This window comes from Balaenoptera borealis (assembly GCF_965194805.1).
Source record: "Balaenoptera borealis genome assembly, chromosome: 4".
Taxonomy (NCBI): domain Eukaryota; kingdom Metazoa; phylum Chordata; class Mammalia; order Artiodactyla; family Balaenopteridae; genus Balaenoptera; species Balaenoptera borealis.
In genome coordinates, this window is record NC_138861.1 from 49,139,817 (window position 1) to 49,157,581 (window position 17,765).

At 38.7% G+C, this 17,765-nt stretch overlaps 1 protein-coding gene across 5 annotated transcripts in view; it reads left to right on the forward strand.

Annotated features, from left to right (window-relative positions):
• MAPK10 (mitogen-activated protein kinase 10) overlaps window positions 1-17,765 on the forward strand; it is a 356,081-nt gene that overhangs the window by 198,376 nt on the left and 139,940 nt on the right. For all 5 annotated transcript variants that reach the window (XM_082391154.1, XM_082391155.1, XM_082391156.1 and 2 more), the window contains one exon: window positions 16,585-16,754. In XM_082391154.1, the coding sequence (XP_082247280.1) occupies window positions 16,585-16,754 (170 nt within the window). The remainder of the gene's footprint in view (window positions 1-16,584; window positions 16,755-17,765) is intronic.

Genomic DNA, 17,765 nt, shown 5'->3' on the forward strand with positions numbered 1-17,765 from the left:
CAAAGAGGCAAGAAAAAGTCTCTTGCCTCTTCGGCAGCTGCAGACTTTTTCCCGGACTCCCTACCAGCCAGCTGTGGTGCGCTAACCCCTTCAGGCTCTGTTCACGCCGCCAGCCCCAGTCCTCTCCCTGCGATCCGACCGAAGCCGAGCCTCAGCTCCCAGCCCCGCCCGCCCCGGCGGGGGAGCAGACAAGCCTCTCGGGCTGGTGAGCACTGCTCGGCGCCGAGCCTCTGTGCGGGAATCTCTCCGTTTTTCCCTCTGCGCCCCTGTTGCTGTGGGATCCGCGCTGTTAGCCGCGGCTCGCGCCCATCTCTGGAGTTCGTTTAGGCGGCGCTCTGAATCCCCTCTCCTCGCGCACCAGGAAACAAAGAGGGAAGAAAAAGTCTCTTGCCTCTTCGGCAGCTGCAGACTTTTTCCCGGACTCCCACCTGGCTAGCTGTGGTGCACTAACCCCTTCAGGCTGTGTTCACGCCGACAACCCCAGTCCTCTCCCTGCAATCCGATCGAAGCCCAAGCCTCAGTTCCCAGCCCCGCTCGCCCCGGCGGGTGAGCAGACAAGCCTCTCGGGCTGGTGAGTGCTGCTCGTTGCCGAGCCTCTGTGCAGGAATCTCTCCGCTTTGCCCTCCGCACCCCTGTGGCTGCGCTCTCCTCCGTGGCTCTGAAGCTCCCCCCTCTGCTACCCGCAGTCTCTGCCCACGAAGGGGCTTCCTAGTGCGTGGAAATCTTTCCTCCTTCACGGCTCCCTCCCACTGGTGCAGGTGCCGTCCCTATTCTTTTGTCTCTGTTATTTCTTTTTTCTTTTGCCCTACCCAAGTACGGGGGGAGTTTCTTGCCGGTTTAGAGGTCGGACGTTTTCTGTCAGCGCTCAGTGGGTTTTCTGTAGGAGCAGTTCCACGTGTAGATGTATTTCTACTGTATCTGTGGGAAGGAAGGTGATCTCCGCGTCTTACTCTTCTGCCATCTTCTCTCCTCCTCCTGTTGGAAGGTTTTAATCTCAGTTTCAATTTCAGTGCTTGTGATTGGCCTGTTTATATTTTTTATTTCTTCCTGGTTCAGTCTCAGAAGGTTGTGCATTTCTAAGAAATTGTCCATTTCTTTCAGGTTGTCCATTTTATTGACATATAGTTTCATGTAGTAATCTCTCATGATCCTTTGTATTTCTGCAGTGTCAGTTGTTACTTCTCCTTTTTCATTTCTAATTCTATTGATTTGAGTCTTCTCCCTTTTTTTCTTGATGAGTCTTGCTAATGGTTGATCAATTTTGTTTATCTTCTCAATGAACCAGCTTTTAGTTTTATTGATCTTTATTATTGTTTCCTTTATTTCTTTTTCATTTACTTCTGATCTGATTTTTATGATTTCTTTCCTTCTGCTAACTTTGGGGTTTTTTTGTTCTTCTTTCTCTAATTGTTTTAGGTGTAAAGTTAGGTTGTTTGTTTGAGATTTTTCTTGTTTCTTGCGGTAAGATTGTATTGCTCTAAACTTCCCTCTTAGAACTGCTTTTGCTGAATCGCATAGGTTTAGGGTTGCCGTGTTTTCATTGTCATTTGTTTTTAGGCATTTTTTGATTTCCTCTTTGATTTCTTCAGTGATCTCTTGGTTATTTAGTAGCGTATTGTTTAGCCTCCATGTTTTTTACAGATTTTTTCCTGTAATTGATATCTAGTCTCATAGCTTTGTGGTCAGAAAAGATACTTCATATGATTTCAATTTTCTTAAATTTACCAAGGCTTGATTTGTGACCCAAGATATGATCTACCCTGGAGAGTGTTCCACGAGCACCTGAGAAGAAAGTGTATTCTGTTGTTTTTGGATGGAATGTCCTATAACTATCAATTAAGTCTATCTGTTCTAATGTGTCTTTTAAAGCTTGTGTTTCCTTATTTATTTTCATTTTGGATGATCTGTCCATTGGTGAAAGTGGGGTGTTAAAGTCCTATACTATGATTGTGTTACTGTCGATTTCCCCTTTTGTGGCTGTTAGCATTTGCCTTGTGTACTGAGGTGCTCCTATGTTGGGTGTATAAATATTTACAATTGTTATATCTTCTTATTGGATTGATCCCTTGATCTTTATGTAGTGTTCTTCTTTGTCTCATGTAATAGTCTTTATTTTAAAGTCCATTTTATCTGATTTGAGAATTGCTACTCCAGCTTTCTTTTGATTTCCATTTGCATGGAATATCTTTTCCCATCCCCTCACTTTCAGTCTATATGTGTCCCTAGGTCTGAAGTGGGTCTCTTGTAGATAGCGTACATATGGGTCTTGTTTTTGTATCCATTCAGCCCTTCTATGTCTTTTGGTTGGAGCATTTAATCCATTTACATTTAAGGTAATTATCGATATGTATGACTTATTCCCATTTTCTTAATTGTTTTGGGTTTGTTATTGTAGGTCTTTTCCTTCTCTTGTGTTTCCTGCCTAGAGAAATACCTTTAAGATTTGTTGTAAAGCTGGTTTGGTGGTGCTGTATTCTCTTAACTTTCGTTTGTTTGTAAAGGTTTTAATTTCTCCATAGAATCTGAATGAGATCCTTGCTGGTTAGAGTAATCTTGGTTGTAGGTTTTTCCCTTTCATCACTTTAAATATGTCCTAGCACTCCCTTCTGGCTTGTAGAGTTTCTGCTGAAAGATCAGCTGTTAACCTTATGGGGATCCCCTTGTATGTTATTTGTTGCTATTCCCTTTCTGCTTTTAATATTTGTTCTTTGTATTTAATTTCTGATAGTTTGATTAATATGTGTCTTGGCATGTTCCTCCTTGAATTTATCCTGTATGGGACTCTCTGAGCTTCCTGGACTTGATTGACTGTTTCCTTTCCCATGTTAGGGAAGTTTTCAACTATAATTTCTTCAAGTATTTTCTCAGACCCTTTCTTTTTCTCTTCTTCTTCTGGGACCCCTATAATTCAAACATTGGTGTGTTTAATGTTGTCCCAGAGGTCTCTGAGACTGTCCTCAATTCTTTTCATTCTTTTTTCTTTATTCTGCTCTGCGGCAGTTATTTCCACTATTTTATCTTCCAGGTCACTTATCCTTTCTTCTGCCTCAGTTAGTCTGCTATTGATTCCTTCTAGAGTATTTTTAATTTCATTTATTGTTTTTCATCATTGTTTGTTTGCTCTTTATTTCTTCTAGATTCTTGTTAAATCTAGAATTTTCTTGTTAAATCTTGTATTTTCTCCATTCTACTTCTGAGATTTTGGATCATCTTTACTATCATTACTCTGAATTCTTTTTCAGGTAGACTGCTTATTTCCTCTTCATTTGTTTGGTCTGGTGGGTTTTTACCTTGCTCTTCATCTCATACATATTTCTCTGTTTTCTCATTCTGTTTAACTTACTGTGTTTGAGGGTTCCTTTCCACAGGCTGCAGGTTCGTCATTCCCATTGTATTTGGTGTCTGCCCCCAGTGGGTGATGTTGGTTCAGTGTGTTATGTAGGCTTCCTGGTGGAGGGGACTGGTGCCTGTGTTCTGGTGGGTGGCGTGTATCTTGTCCTTCTGGTGGACAGGGCTGCATCTGGTGGCGTGTTTTGCAGTGTCTGTGAACTTAGTATGACTTTAGGCAGCCTCTCTGCTAATGGGTGGGGTTGTGTTCCTGTCTTACTAGTTATTTGACATTGGGTGTCCAACACTGGAGCTTGCTGGCCATTGGATGGAGCTGGGTCTTAGTGTTGAGATGAAGATCTCTGGGAGAGCTCTTGCCAGTTGATATTATGTGGGGCCGGGAAGTTTCTTGTGGTCCAATGTCCTGGACTTGGCCTTCCCACCATGAAGGCTCAGGCCTGACCCCTGGTTGGAGCACCAAGACCCTGCCAGCCCCACAGCTCAGAAGAAAAGGAAGAGAGAAAAACAGAAAAACAAAAACAAAAAACAAACAGACAGAACCCTAGTACAAATGGTAAAAGCAAACCTGTACAGACAAAATCACACAAAGAAGCATACACATACACACTCACAAAAAGAGGAAAAGGAAAAAATATGTATATTAAAAAAAAAGGAAGAGTGCAACAAAACCTATAAGCAAATCCACCAATGATAATAAACACTAAATAGTATACTAAGATAAAAATAAAACCAGAAACAAATTAGATGCAGAAGGCAATCCCCAAGTCTACAGTTGCTCCCAAAGTCCACTGCCTCAATTTTGGGAACATTCATTGTTTATTCAGGTATTCTTCAGATTCAGGGTTTATCAAGTTGACTGTGGGGATTTAATCTGCTGCTCCTGAGGCTACTGGGAGAAAAATCCCTTTCTCTTCTTTGTTCACACAGCTCCTGGGGTTCAGCTTTGGTTTTGGCCCCACCTCTGCAAGTAGGTCTCCCTCAGGCGTCTGTTCCCTGCCCATTCAGGAGGGGGTTAAAGCAGCAGCTATTTAGGGCTCTCTTGCTCACTGAGGCTAGGGGGAGGGAGGAGTATGATAGTCATAATTGGAATGCGGGGTGAGCTGTGGCGGCAGAGGCCGGCATGACATTGCAATGGCCTGAGGTGCGCCGTGTGTTCTCCCAGGGAAGTTGTCCCTGGATCTTGGGGCCCTGGCAGTGTTGTGCTGCACACGCTCCCGGGGTGGTGTGGATAGTGACCTGCTCTTGCACACAAGATTCTTGGTGGCAGCAGCCACAGCATTAGCAGTTCATGCCCCTCTCTGGGGTCTGAACTGATAGCTGCGGCTCATGCCTGTCTCTGGAGCTTGCTTAGGCAGTGCTCTGCTTTCTGTGGGCACACTGGGAAGGAATCCCCTCTCCTCACACACCCCAAAACAAAGGTCTCTTGCCTCTCTGGCAGGTCCAGACTTTTTCCTGGACTCTTTCCTGGCTAGCTGAGGTGCACTAGCCCCCTTCAGTCTGTCTTCATACAGACAACCCCAGTCCTCTCCCTGGGGTCTGACCTCCAAAGCCCAAGCCTCAGCTCTCAGGGCCCCACCTGCCCCGGTGGGTGAGCAGACAAGCATCTCAGGCTGGTGAGTGCTGGTCGCCACCAATCCTCTGTGCAGGAATCTCTCTGCTTTGCCCTCTGCACCCCTGTTGCTGCGCTCTCCTCCATGGCTCCAAAACTTCCCCCCCGACACACCCACCGTCTCCACCAGTGAAGGGGCTTCCTAATGTATGGAAACTTTTCCTCCTTCACAGCTCCCACACAGAGGTACGGGTCCCATCCCTATTCTTTTGTCTCTGTTTTTTCTTTTTTCTTTTGCCCTACCCAGGTACATGGAGATTTTCTTGCCTTTTGGGAAGTCTGAGATCATCTGCCAACATTCAGTAGGTGTTCTGTAGGAGTTGTTCCACATGTAGATGTATTTTTGATGTATTCGTAGGGAGGAAGGTGATATCCACGTCTTACTCTGCCACCATCTTGAAGGTCTGATGTTCCATATTCTTAAATGTAGCATTTGCTAAACTTCAATTTTCCCTTCCAAAAAAACAAAGGCTTATTTTAGAGATAAGTCAGTGAAATCCAGATAACTCACTTTAAACATTTTGATTCTTAAATGAATTTTTATTCTCCTTATGATGAAACAAACTTTTGCTCCTACCCTGAGAAAGTATTTTTTAAAAATTAACTATTATTTATTAACCTGGAAATTTTGTCCCATCTTGATTATATAATACCTCTTATTATTGCCTATTTTATACTCCTTTTTTCTTTATTATAGACAAATTGCAGATAGGCAGATCAAAAGTGTACATAGAATTCAAGGTGATTAGTTTAGTAGTTAGATCATTGTGATAATGAAGCCAGCATTCTAACTTTGATCCTGTAAGGGACAATTTAATATTAGGCTCCATGAGGACAGGAGCTTTATGTTCTCAGTGCTTAGAACATTGCTTGGCACATTGTAAGGCCACAAAAAACAAACTTATTGAATGAAAAACATACTGCAATAGTGGATAGACCTCAAATCTCAGTAACTTATTAGAACAAAAGTTTATTTCCTGTTATACAAAGTCTAGAACAGGTTGGTAAGGACTCTCCTCTATCTGGTGACTTAGGAATTTTGTCTTCTGTCATCTTGTGACTCAGGAACTGCCATCTTGTGATGTCCAGTTAAGGCATCACAGTGTGGAAAGAGGTGGATTGTAGAGGCACACCTCTTAAATGCCTCTGCATTTAGATGATATCTGCCAATCCTTCCTGTAGTCCACTGGCCAGATACAGTGACTTGGCCCCAACAGAACTGCAAGGGAGCTGGGAAATGTAGTAGAGCATGTGGGTACCCACAGAGCAACTGTCTTCACCACAAATGAAAACACAGAAAAGTATTTTATTACCTGACCATTCTGAACCCTGTTGGTTATACATTGATTTTATATCAGTATCGTAGTGTCTTGGGATGGCACTATGGCCCAGGACAACTTTTGGTTAAAAACATTCTAAAACTACTAATTAGCTATGTCTTTAAATGTTATCTAACCTCTCAATAATAATGATAACTGTAGTAGTAGTAATAGTAATAATAATAACAACTTTTTTTAAAAATAAATTTATTTATTTTTGGCTGCATTGGGTCTTCATTGTTGTGCGCGGGCTTTCTCTATTTGCGGTGAGCGGAGCTACTCTTTGTTGTGGTGCGTGGGCTTCTCATTGCTGTGGCTTCTCTTGTTGGGGATCACGGGCTCTAGGCACACGGGCTTCAGTAGTTTTGGCTCATGGGCTCTAGAGCGCAGGCTCCGTAGTTGTGGCGCACAGGCTTAGTTGCTCCACGGCATGTGGGATCTTCCCAGATCAGGGCTTGAACCCGTGTCCCCTGCATTGCTAGGCAGATTCTTAACCACTGTGCCACCAGGGAAGCCCAATAGCAAAGAGCTTTGTTGAGAGTTTCCTGTAAGCTTATACCATGCTAAGAGCTTTACATAGATTATCACATTTAACTTTCCCACTAATCAAAAGAAGTAGATTACAGGCATACCTTGTTGCATTGTGCTTCACTTTATAGTACTTCACAGGTACTATTTTTTTTTACAAATTGAAGTTTTGTGGCCACCCTGCATTGAGCAACTGTATTAGTGCCATTTTTCTAACAGCATTTGCTCATTTTGTGTCTCTGTGTCACATTTTGGTAATTCTCACAGTATTTCAAACTTTTAAATTATTATTATATTTGTTATTATATTCTGTGATTGGTGATATTTGATATTACTATTGTAATTATTTTGGGGGGCACAATGAACTAGGCCCATTTAAAATGAGGACCTTAACTGATAAACGTTGTGTGTTCTGACTGCTCCACTGACTGGCTGTTCCCCTGTCTCTCTCCCTCTCCTTGTCCCTCCCTATTCCCTGAGACATAAAAATATTGAAATTAGGCCAATTAATAATCTTACAATACCCTCTAAGTATTCAAGTGAAAGGAAGTGTTGTATGTCTCTCACTTTAAATTGAAAGCTAGAAATGATTAAGCTTAGTGAGGAAGGCATTGAAAGCTGCTGTAGGCCAAAAGCTAGGCCTCTTGTGCCAAATAGTTAGCCAAGTTTTGAATACAAAGGAAAAGTTCTTGAAGGAAATTAAAATCACTACTCCAGTGAACACACAAATGATAAGAAAATAAAACATCCTTATTGCTGATATGGAGAAAGTTTTAGTGGTCTAGATAGAAGATCAAACCAGTTACAACATTCCCTTAAGGCAAAACTTAATCCAGAGAAAGGCCCTAACTCCCTCTAATTCTATGAAGGCTGAGAGAAATGAGGAAGCTACAGAAGAAAAGTTTGAAGCTAGCAGAGGTTGGTTCATGAGGTTTATGAAAAGAAGCTATCTTCTTAACATAAAAGTGCAAGGTGAAGCAGCAAGTGCTGATGTAGAAGCTGCAGCAAGTTATCCAGAAGATCTAGCTAAGATAATTAATAAAGGTGGTGATACTGAACAACAGATTGTCAACATAGATGAAACAGCCGTCTATTAGAAGAGGATGCCATTTAGGACTTTCATAGCTATAGAGGAGAAGTCAATGCCTGACTTCAAAGCTTCAAAGGACAGGCTGACTCTCTTGTTAGGGGTTAATATACCTGGTAACTTTAAGTTGAAGCCAATGCTCATTTGCAACTGCAAAAGTTCTAGGGCCCTTAAGAATGATGCTAAATCTACTCTACTTGTGCTCTAAGATGGAACAAGACCTAGATGACAGCACATCTGTTTACAATATGGTTTACTGAATAATTTAATCTCACTGTTGGGACCTACTGTTCATAAAAAAGATTCCTTTTGGGGCTTCCCTGGTGGCGCGGTGGTTGAGAATCTGCCTGCTAATGCAGGGGACACAGGTTCGAGCCCTGGTCTGGGAAGATCCCACATGCCACGGAGCAACTAGGCCCGTGAGCCACAACTACTGAGCCTGCGCGTCTGGAGCCTGTGCTCCGCAACAAGAGAGGCCACGATAGTGAGAGGTCCGCGCACCGCGATGAAGAGTGGTCCCCACTTGCCACAACTAGAGGAAGCCCTCGCACAGAAACGAAGACCCAACACAGCCAAAAATAAATAAATAAATTAATTAATTAAAAAAAAAAAAAAAGATTCCTTTTGAAATATTACTGCTCATTGACAATGCACCTGGTCACCCAAGAGCTCTGATGGAGATGAAATTAATGTTGTTTTCATGCCTGCTAACACAACATCCATTCTGCAGTCCATGGATCAAGGAATAATATCCAGTTTCAAGTCTTATTATTTAAGACATTTTGTAAGGACATAGCTGCCGTAGACAGTGATTCCTCTGATGGATCTGAACAAAGTAGATTGAAAACCTTCTGGAAAGGATTCACCATTCTAGATGCCATTAAGAAAATTTGTGATTCAAGGGAAGAGGTCAAAATATCAATTTAACAGGAGTTTGGAAGAAGTTGATTTTAACCTTCATGGATAACTTTGAAGGGTTCAAGACCTCAGTTGAGGAAGTAACTGCAGATATGGTGGAAATAGCAAGAGAACTAGAATTACAAGTGGAGCTTGAAGATGTGATTGAATTGCTGCACTCTCATGATAAAACTTTAACAGATAAGGAGCTGCTTCTTATGGATGAACAAAGAAAGTAGTTTCTTGAGAAGGAAACTACTCCTGGTGATTATGCTGTGAAGATTGTTGAAATGGCAACAAAGGATTTAGAATATAACATAAACTTAGTTGATAAGGCAGCAGCAAGGTTTGAGAGGACTGACTCCAACTTTGAAAGAAGTTTTACTGTGGGTAAAATGCATCAAACTGTTTTGCATGCTACAGAAAAATCATTCGTAAAGGGAAGTCAATCGATGTGGCAAACTTTACTGTTATCTTGTTTTGAGAAACTTCCACAGCCTCACCAACCTTCAGCAACCACCACCCTATCAGTCAGCAGCATCAACATTGAGGCAAGAGCTTCCACCAGCTAAAAGATTATGACTTGCTCGAGACTCATTATGGTTAGCATTTTTCAGCAATAAAATATTTTAAAGTTAAGGTATGTATTTTTTTTTAGACTTAACAGACTACAGTATAGTGTAAGCCTAACTTTCATATGCACTAGGAAACCAAAAAATTCATGTGACTCACTTTATTGTGGTGATCTGGAACAAAACTCGCAATTTCTCCAAGATATGCATGTACTGCCCTCATTCCGTAAATAAGGACACTAGGGCTAAGATTGTAAAAAGCTTGCCCAAGGCCTCACAGTAAGGATTCTTAGATAAAAGCTGAATTTTTACCCTTTGTTGAAATCCTCACTCTAGGATTTCTCAAGTGCAAAATGATAATACTAAGTCTTATGTGAAATGATTTATTAGACACCTAGCACAGCATCTGGTCCTAATACTAGCTTGGTGCTTAGTAGGTATTCAAACAGTACTAGCTGTCTTCCTTCATATATAAAGAACAGGCAGGAAGAAGCCATGCCTGCCTGCTCTACTCTTGATTACTGTTGTGTGCTTTTTCACATAATTGAAAATTGTGATTAAACATAACTTAAGCCTTAGAGTTTTTACTGCATTACTGATTTATAATAGGCCATTGATTCCACAGAGTAACCATCTCTGGGCCAACTAACATAAAAGTGATGTAGATTCCACACTGTAATCCTCCTTGAAGAGTAACACTTCAAGAAATTGAATGGGGAAAATATACTCAGGACAAAACAAAATCTAATCCTTTATGTCATTAAGGATTTTCTCAGATATCCCTGTTTAAAACTAATATGTAGATAATTTGATTCGGATTTTAAATGGATTGAACACATGCCTTTCTGCCATAACAAACAGAGTAGCAAGCATTGTTTCTGCTGACTTTATATAACAATCTTGGAGGGGCAAGAGCAACTCAACATGCTGGCCATAACTGTAAGACTGAAGAGCTCAATATCACTTGTGTCAAAAGCAGAATCACCACTTTTGGCAGATACTTTTAAGTATCCAAACGACAATACTAAAATAATATCCAACAGATTGATCAGTTCATTTTCTGGAGATGCATTTTGTAGCGAATTCATCTTGGCTATCCTGTTGAGCTAGATCAGTGTTACATCCATAACATCTTCAATAGTGCCTGGCATATAGTAGGTGCTCAATAAACATTTAACAAATTCTAGGCAGCTCTGAAAATCCAGCTTTCCATCACCAACACAAGATTGTCTACTTCAACCCTGAATTGTTTAGTGTTATGTTCAAACTCCAGGCTGAGACAATTGATAAATGAAAGAGAAGGATGTGTTATTCACTCATCTCTCTCAAGCTATATTCCTACAGCTCACCTTATCATAAGAAAACCACATCACTGTTCTAAGTTATTTTAGCTGAACTAGTGAATGGTTTAGTAAAAGAAGAACACATGTTTTGGAGTTGGACAAACTTTAATTCATATTAATTGGTACCGTTAATCAATAGTTCCAAGACTTTGAGCCAATTAACAGCTCTGTATGCCACTTTCCTCATCTGCTGTTAGTGTTAAATATAGTATTTAACAGAATACAAAGTTCACCTTTACTAGGTAAGTGACTAATGCTGGTTCACCTTTCTTTCTCCCCTTGTCTTATTGAGAGTTGATATCATATAAGTCATATGAAACATATATCTATGTCTTTGATGAAAAAATACTGTATCTACTGCCTGTTGTTTGATTCCAGGGTTATTATATAAAGAACTACTGAATATTTTTTCCTGGGGTTGAGTGCTAGAGAAATTTTACCTTTCCTATGAGCTACTGTATGGTATACTTTATGAAATTAATGAATCAAAACTTGCCACTCACTGTGGTCTTGTTGTTGTCATGTTTTTCCTTTGGCTTGCTGGAAGCATGACACTAACTTTTGTGCTCAAGGCAGTAGATGTTCAAAACTTAAGTCTTCTGGTAAAACCGTCATCTCTCAGCCTGCTTTATTTGACATTTATTCTTAAAACTGGATTTAATGGTTTTATTGTTTCTATATCTTTTATGGTGAGCTGTACAAATCCTTTTTGAAACCACACAGAATATAAATAATAAATGAACGAAGGAATAAAATGACTTGGTTTCATAGGTGTTAAGTGCAGAACTAATCCAGGCTTGGTGTTCTTTTCAGCTGAAACTGAAAGTTTTATTGAAGAGAAACTAAGGAAACTTAACATCTAAAAATTCTCAAACCTTAATGTTTCCTGCTCAGGAACTGACTAGCAGTAACACAGGCCAGTCATGCACAAATGAAAATGGGGAGGGAGTGAAATACAGGTTATTAAATCCAAGAAAAATGCAATCAAAACTTTGGACACCTGCAGGATAAGATCAGTAATGTGGGACATTTTTCTTTTCAAACTCCATAGCTATGGGCTAGCACCTGAACTGATGATAGGAATCATGACACAAGCCCTTTCTTATAGGTCTGTGTAATATGCTGTCTTTTCACAGAACAGATTATATTCAAATTTCCTCTCTGCCTATCAAACTGCCAGCAGCAATAAAGCCTTCTTTGAATTTAGCTTAAAATTTTTTTGGCAGATGGGGGGCAGGGAGGAAATGAGTTTGCTTTGAATTTTTTCAAAGAAAAATTTATTATGTCAATATAAAATAAATCATTGAGTCATTTAAATATAAGATTAATATTCAGTAGGGGAATGAGTTACTTTTAAAATTAATTTGAATCAATGATAGAATAGACTATTCTAAACCTGTAGTTATTTTGAGCAGTATTGATCTCCAAAAGTCACCACTGTGATGTTTTTCATTTTTAATATAACATTTCTGATTTATAATTAATTTAATCATCTTAATTTTTTCTCTGGAAAAACACGTTTCATTTTGACGAGCATTTATGAATACCTGTGAGTTTCATACATTCCTCCCAAATGTTTTAGTATAAATTTAATATAAATAGATGATGGAATGTTTATTTTCATGAGATAATTGAGAGAAAATTGACTGGACACTCTTTTGTAATTGTGAGATAGGAAAACACATCCCAGGGAAAATGACATCTGGGCCTGCTTATAGAGATGCTGATACCAAGGAAAGTCATCATGGCATTATTTTTAACTTCCACATCCTTTGTTTACTTGGTTTGACCTGCATTTCCTCCAGTTTTTGCCTCTCCAACTAGCCTTTTTTGAATGGTGACATCTCTTACGTCTCCTATTCTCTAAAATAGTGGTTCTCGAAGTGTGGAACTTGTTAGAAATACACACTCTTGGCCTTATCTTAGTCCCACTGAATCAGAAACTTTTCAGGGACTCAACAATCTATGTTTTACAAGCTCCTCAGGTAGTTCTGATCCGTATTAAAACTTCAGAACCCCTGCCTTAAACTATTGGCCAGTCATGCCTTCCCAATACGAATTTCTGATTCTTCCTGTCTTGGGTTCAAATCATCAGTTCTGTGATCTGAATAGGAATATACTAAAACATATAACTGGTGAAAAATCTCTTCAGCATTGATAAAATTTTTCCATAGTGTGCTTAATGGTATATTTTCATAGGCTCATTTTTAGAGAAAAGTTTATATTTGGACTTTATAGTCATGATAAGACTGCATGGAAATTGAGGAAGGAAATTCTGTGTGTGTGTGTGTGTGTAAATTCACAGATTTTACAATGATGATTTTTAATCTTATTGTGAGAAATTATATGCTTTCAAGTGGATGAAAAAATCACTGAGTAGCTTTTATTTTAGAAAATGTGTCAGGGCATTAGGTATTTCATTTGAATAGCATTTATTTGTTTCTTTTTGACTGGGAATACTTTTGTAGCTAAAATTTTGCTCTGAGTCTAAGCTCTATGATTGTTTTAACCATTTTATCAAACTACCACCAAGTCTGTATATAACTTCCCCATTACATGAAAATTCCTGCTCCAGATATGCACTGGGAAAAATTACAGGGTACTTCTCAGGTGTGTGAACAATTGCTGTGATGAAATGATATCCTCCATTATAGCACTTGGCCAGCTGGTGACCTGTCCTGAGTACCAAGACTTCGTTAGTTCTTGAGTCTGGAGCAGCGGGTGTCTTTCAAATACTTGAATCTGAGATGTAGGGTAATCCTTGTCCTAACTAGGACTCTGGTTTCCAGTTTGTGTTTGCCATGAACAATGGAATTTGGCAATACGTAAAGACACCAAGTGTGTGTTCCCTGATGCAGAAGCAGAAATATTATTTCTGCTGCATAATAAGTGTTTTACTTTCCAAATATCTCAGGCAGAGCTGTATGATCTGTTTCACAGGCTTCAGGCGGTCCTTCCACTCCAGTGTGTGATTCTCAGTATGCATCAGAATACTTAGAAGCCTTATTAAAACAGAGTGTTGGGCCCCAGAGTTCCTGATTTAATAGGTGTGGGGTGGGAGTGAGCAGTCTCATTTCTAACAAGTCTACAGGTGATGCTGATACTGATGGTCCAGGGAGCACACTGTGAGAATGATTTTCTAATGCTGCCTTTCTCAAAGTCAGAGCCTCAATCCTCAAATCAGAATCACCTGGACTGCCTAGTAATCTCCAGATCCTCAGGACCTATGCTGATGACCTGAATCCAAATCTCCAAGGTGTTATGTCAGTGATTTGTATTTTATCAAGCTCCCCGGGTAGTCCAAATGGGCACTCACATCTGAGAACCAGTTAGAGGGGAGGACTGGGCATATAGTTTGCCAGAGAAAACACAAATCAAGTCTCTTTCCAACATTACCAATTTTATACCATGACTTGGCATTCATGGTTGTTTTATACATAGTAGTTGGATGAATTAATGATAATGAATGAATGCAGGCAATTAGTTGCTACTCCCTGTTTGATCCTAACATCTTTTCTTTATTCCGCTATAAAATATATTTTCCATATTTTAACTACTTGCTTATTTTACTGCCTTCATCTAGATGGGGAACTTATCTTTTTTTGTATCTCCAGTGCCAGAAGTCTAGAACATAAAGGTCATTACATATGATTACTACATACATGCAATGCAGTTGGAATAGCGACGTTTCAGAGGTGAAGAGAATATGTGGGGAAAGGGAAATAGATTACTTAGGTTTGATGAGACTAATGTGTGCTAAGAATTTTGTGGGTGGTCAGAAACTAGAGTAGTACAGGATGTGAAGGGTCAGAACATGACAAATGGCAAGTCGGGCACTTTGTACCAAATTAACCTTGACAGATGAAATTCATCTGTTAGTCCAGCTCCAGTTGCTTTTTTACCTTTCCTTGCCAAGGGAAAAAAATGACTTTAGTAGGGTTAGTTTACTGATACATCAAAAAGTCTAGCGTAGAAATGGACTATGGTGTAGAGAACAGTTCCTGATACTGTCGTTGAAATAAAGATCGTTATAATGTTCTTGTTTCTGCTATTGTCCACAGCCATTGTCTAAATTCTAAACCCTGTTTAGTCTCCATGAATGGGCTCACAATGCCCTGATTCTTAATAGTGTTGTTTAATTTCCTGTTCTGTACTTCATAGACTGCCTCCTGGATTTCAGATCTCTCATGACTGTATTTGTGAATTACCTGAATTTTCAGTCTCCATCCAAACAACCTAGATTCCTAATTTATAGCCCACTCTGTTCTTTGAGGTCTGTGTGCATTTGTACTGGATTGTTGCTAGCGTATGTCTCCCAGTCATAGGCTGGTGCCTGTCACAACTGTTCTGCTCTCAAGCCCATCTGGGGTCTTAAGGTTCTTGTACTAGATTCGTAGGTTTTGCCACCCTTGTCCACAAAGTCCCCATTGTATTCTCCTCATTACTAATGCTGCCTGTCTCTCATCCAAGAGCATACAGGGCAAATCAGTTTGTACTCCCATTTCAATTTTTTAAATTAGAAATGAAATGCCAAAAATGTCTAAAGAAATGACTTTATTACCAACTACAGGTCCAGAGCTTAAGGAGGTTTAAATCTTCTTTCAGATTATATGAGAATTAGATTTTTGGAGGTCAGTATATATTAAAACCATACAAAGACCTTTAGTTTGGATTCTGGGCTCAGAATATTAAAGCCAGTTTTGCTTTGTTTTTCATTAATTAAAGCTTTGACATACTAAAAAGAGGTAAGTATGTAATTATTCATTGTGTGGGAATGTCCCACTCATTACAGGACAACCAGCATTGGTCAATAAGCCACGTCTTCTATTATTGTCGCACACCAAAACATGCCCACAGGTCTCCCAAATGCCTGCTAAGGGTTAGTGTCACCTCTAAAGAGAACCACTGGTTTAGAGTATTCAATTTTCAAGTGCTGGAACTGGGAAGGAACCCACAGAGCATGTGAGTGCTCAAAACCTGAACAAAATCAGCAAGAAAGAGACGAATGACTATTGGGTAAACATCCGCCAGTGTGTGCCACAAGGAAAAGGCTAGATAGTATTCTGTAAGGTTCCTTCTCACTACAGAATCCAAACTATTTAATGTCATAAAAAGCAATGTAAGATCATTTATGGGTAAATAATAATCATGGATAATGGATACTTATATATATATTCATAAATCATGATTTAAAATAGCAATTTCTTCAATTGTTAAATATAATTAATAGAACTTCTCTTATTGATAAAAGATATAGCAATTGAGATACTTAAAATCTAAGCTGGCAATAAATAAAAAAGCTGTCATGTGGCATTTTAGAACAGTGTTAGTGACTAAAATTTTTCAATGTTTAATGCAGTAGCATTTTTGGTATTATTGAGAGCAAATGAAGTCAACACTATTTAATTCAAATTTGCCTAATTAAAACTATGCATTATTTTATATCTCAGTTCTTTCTGAGAAAAGGATGTAGATACATTCTTTCATTCTTCCTTATATGGCTGTTATAACAGATGATCAGGGATCACCTCTGAAATACCTAACATAGTCTATGGGGCCAGTATATGTTCAGTAGGTGTTTGCTGCATAAATAAATGGTTTTAATGAAACATTTCAGAAAAGATGATGCAGATCTAAGAATATTTTATCATAAATAGTTTTAATATTGAAAACGAATTTTTCTTTGCATTTTTTCTAAGATATTTTACTCCAGGTTATCTTACATGGACTAATATATATATTTTTTTCTGTGTTAAATGCAGGTTTATATAATGATTACAGATGTAAAGTATTAGTAATCATTGAAAGAACAGGCTTTTCTGTATCTCATTGTCATTCTGGTTTTTCTCTTGTCTCAAGTTTTTGTTGTTCTTTTTCACAGGGATTCGATAAACAAGTGGATGTGTCATATATTGCCAAACATTACAACATGAGCAAAAGCAAAGTTGACAACCAGTTCTACAGTGTGGAAGTGGGAGACTCAACCTTCACAGTTCTCAAGCGCTACCAGAATCTAAAGCCTATTGGCTCTGGGGCTCAGGGAATAGTTTGGTAAGTGGGATGGATTTAACTTCTATTTTTAGAAGGAACATGCTCTATGTGTTGACTACATACACAACACAAACACACAAACACAAATAAATAGCATGACTTGAGGGGGAAAAATCCATTCTACCAAAGAAAAAAAATTTATGAGCCTTATTAGTAATTTACTAACCATTGCCTAACAATATGTACATCTTTGCTTGTGACTAGTTTTTCTAGTCACAAAAAAATCCATTATGCAACAACCATAGAGAAACCAAGAAAACCAAAGGTTTTCTAGCTGTTGCTAAAGCATTTAGAAAATTTTATTTGGATGTTTTCACAGCAAGAAATGAGGGAATATGTGTTCAGATAACCAGCAAGTAAAATTCCCTACAGTCTGAAGAAGTATAAATGAGATCTCAAATGTTCCAGTGACTTTTAAAGTTCAATGTTTAAAATTCAGTTGCCTATTAGAAAAAGTGGCATTTAAAAAAAATGTTTGTTGAATATTTCCAAAATGGAAAGATTCTGGGCTCCTTAGTAACTACTCTTTTATGATATTTTGAGTGGCAAATTGAAATGATGACAAATCAGGATCTGCTTTACCTGTTATAAAACTCTTGCAAAAGTGATGATAGATTGATAAGGATTTTTTTTTAGGTAGTTTTAACGTGCAATTTAGCAACCAAATGTATTTAGTATGAACTTATTAGTATAATAATTTTCAGTTTGGTGACTCACAACTATAAGTAAAAATTTAGGGCATGAACTATAAGTATACACGTATATTTATATTTATTTATAAAGGATTTACTTATAACAATATATTTGTTATGTGAATTACTGCTAAATTAATAATATCCATTTAAAAACAAAAACATCCCTTTTAAGAGATGAGATGAAGTTGAAATAAACATTATTTTAAAATAGATTTTATCTTAAAACTCCCTTTTTCCACTCATTTGATTTTTCTTTCTTTTTTTTTTTTGGTGAAAGAAATCTAACAGGGTACAATTATTTTTCAAACCTTCATTT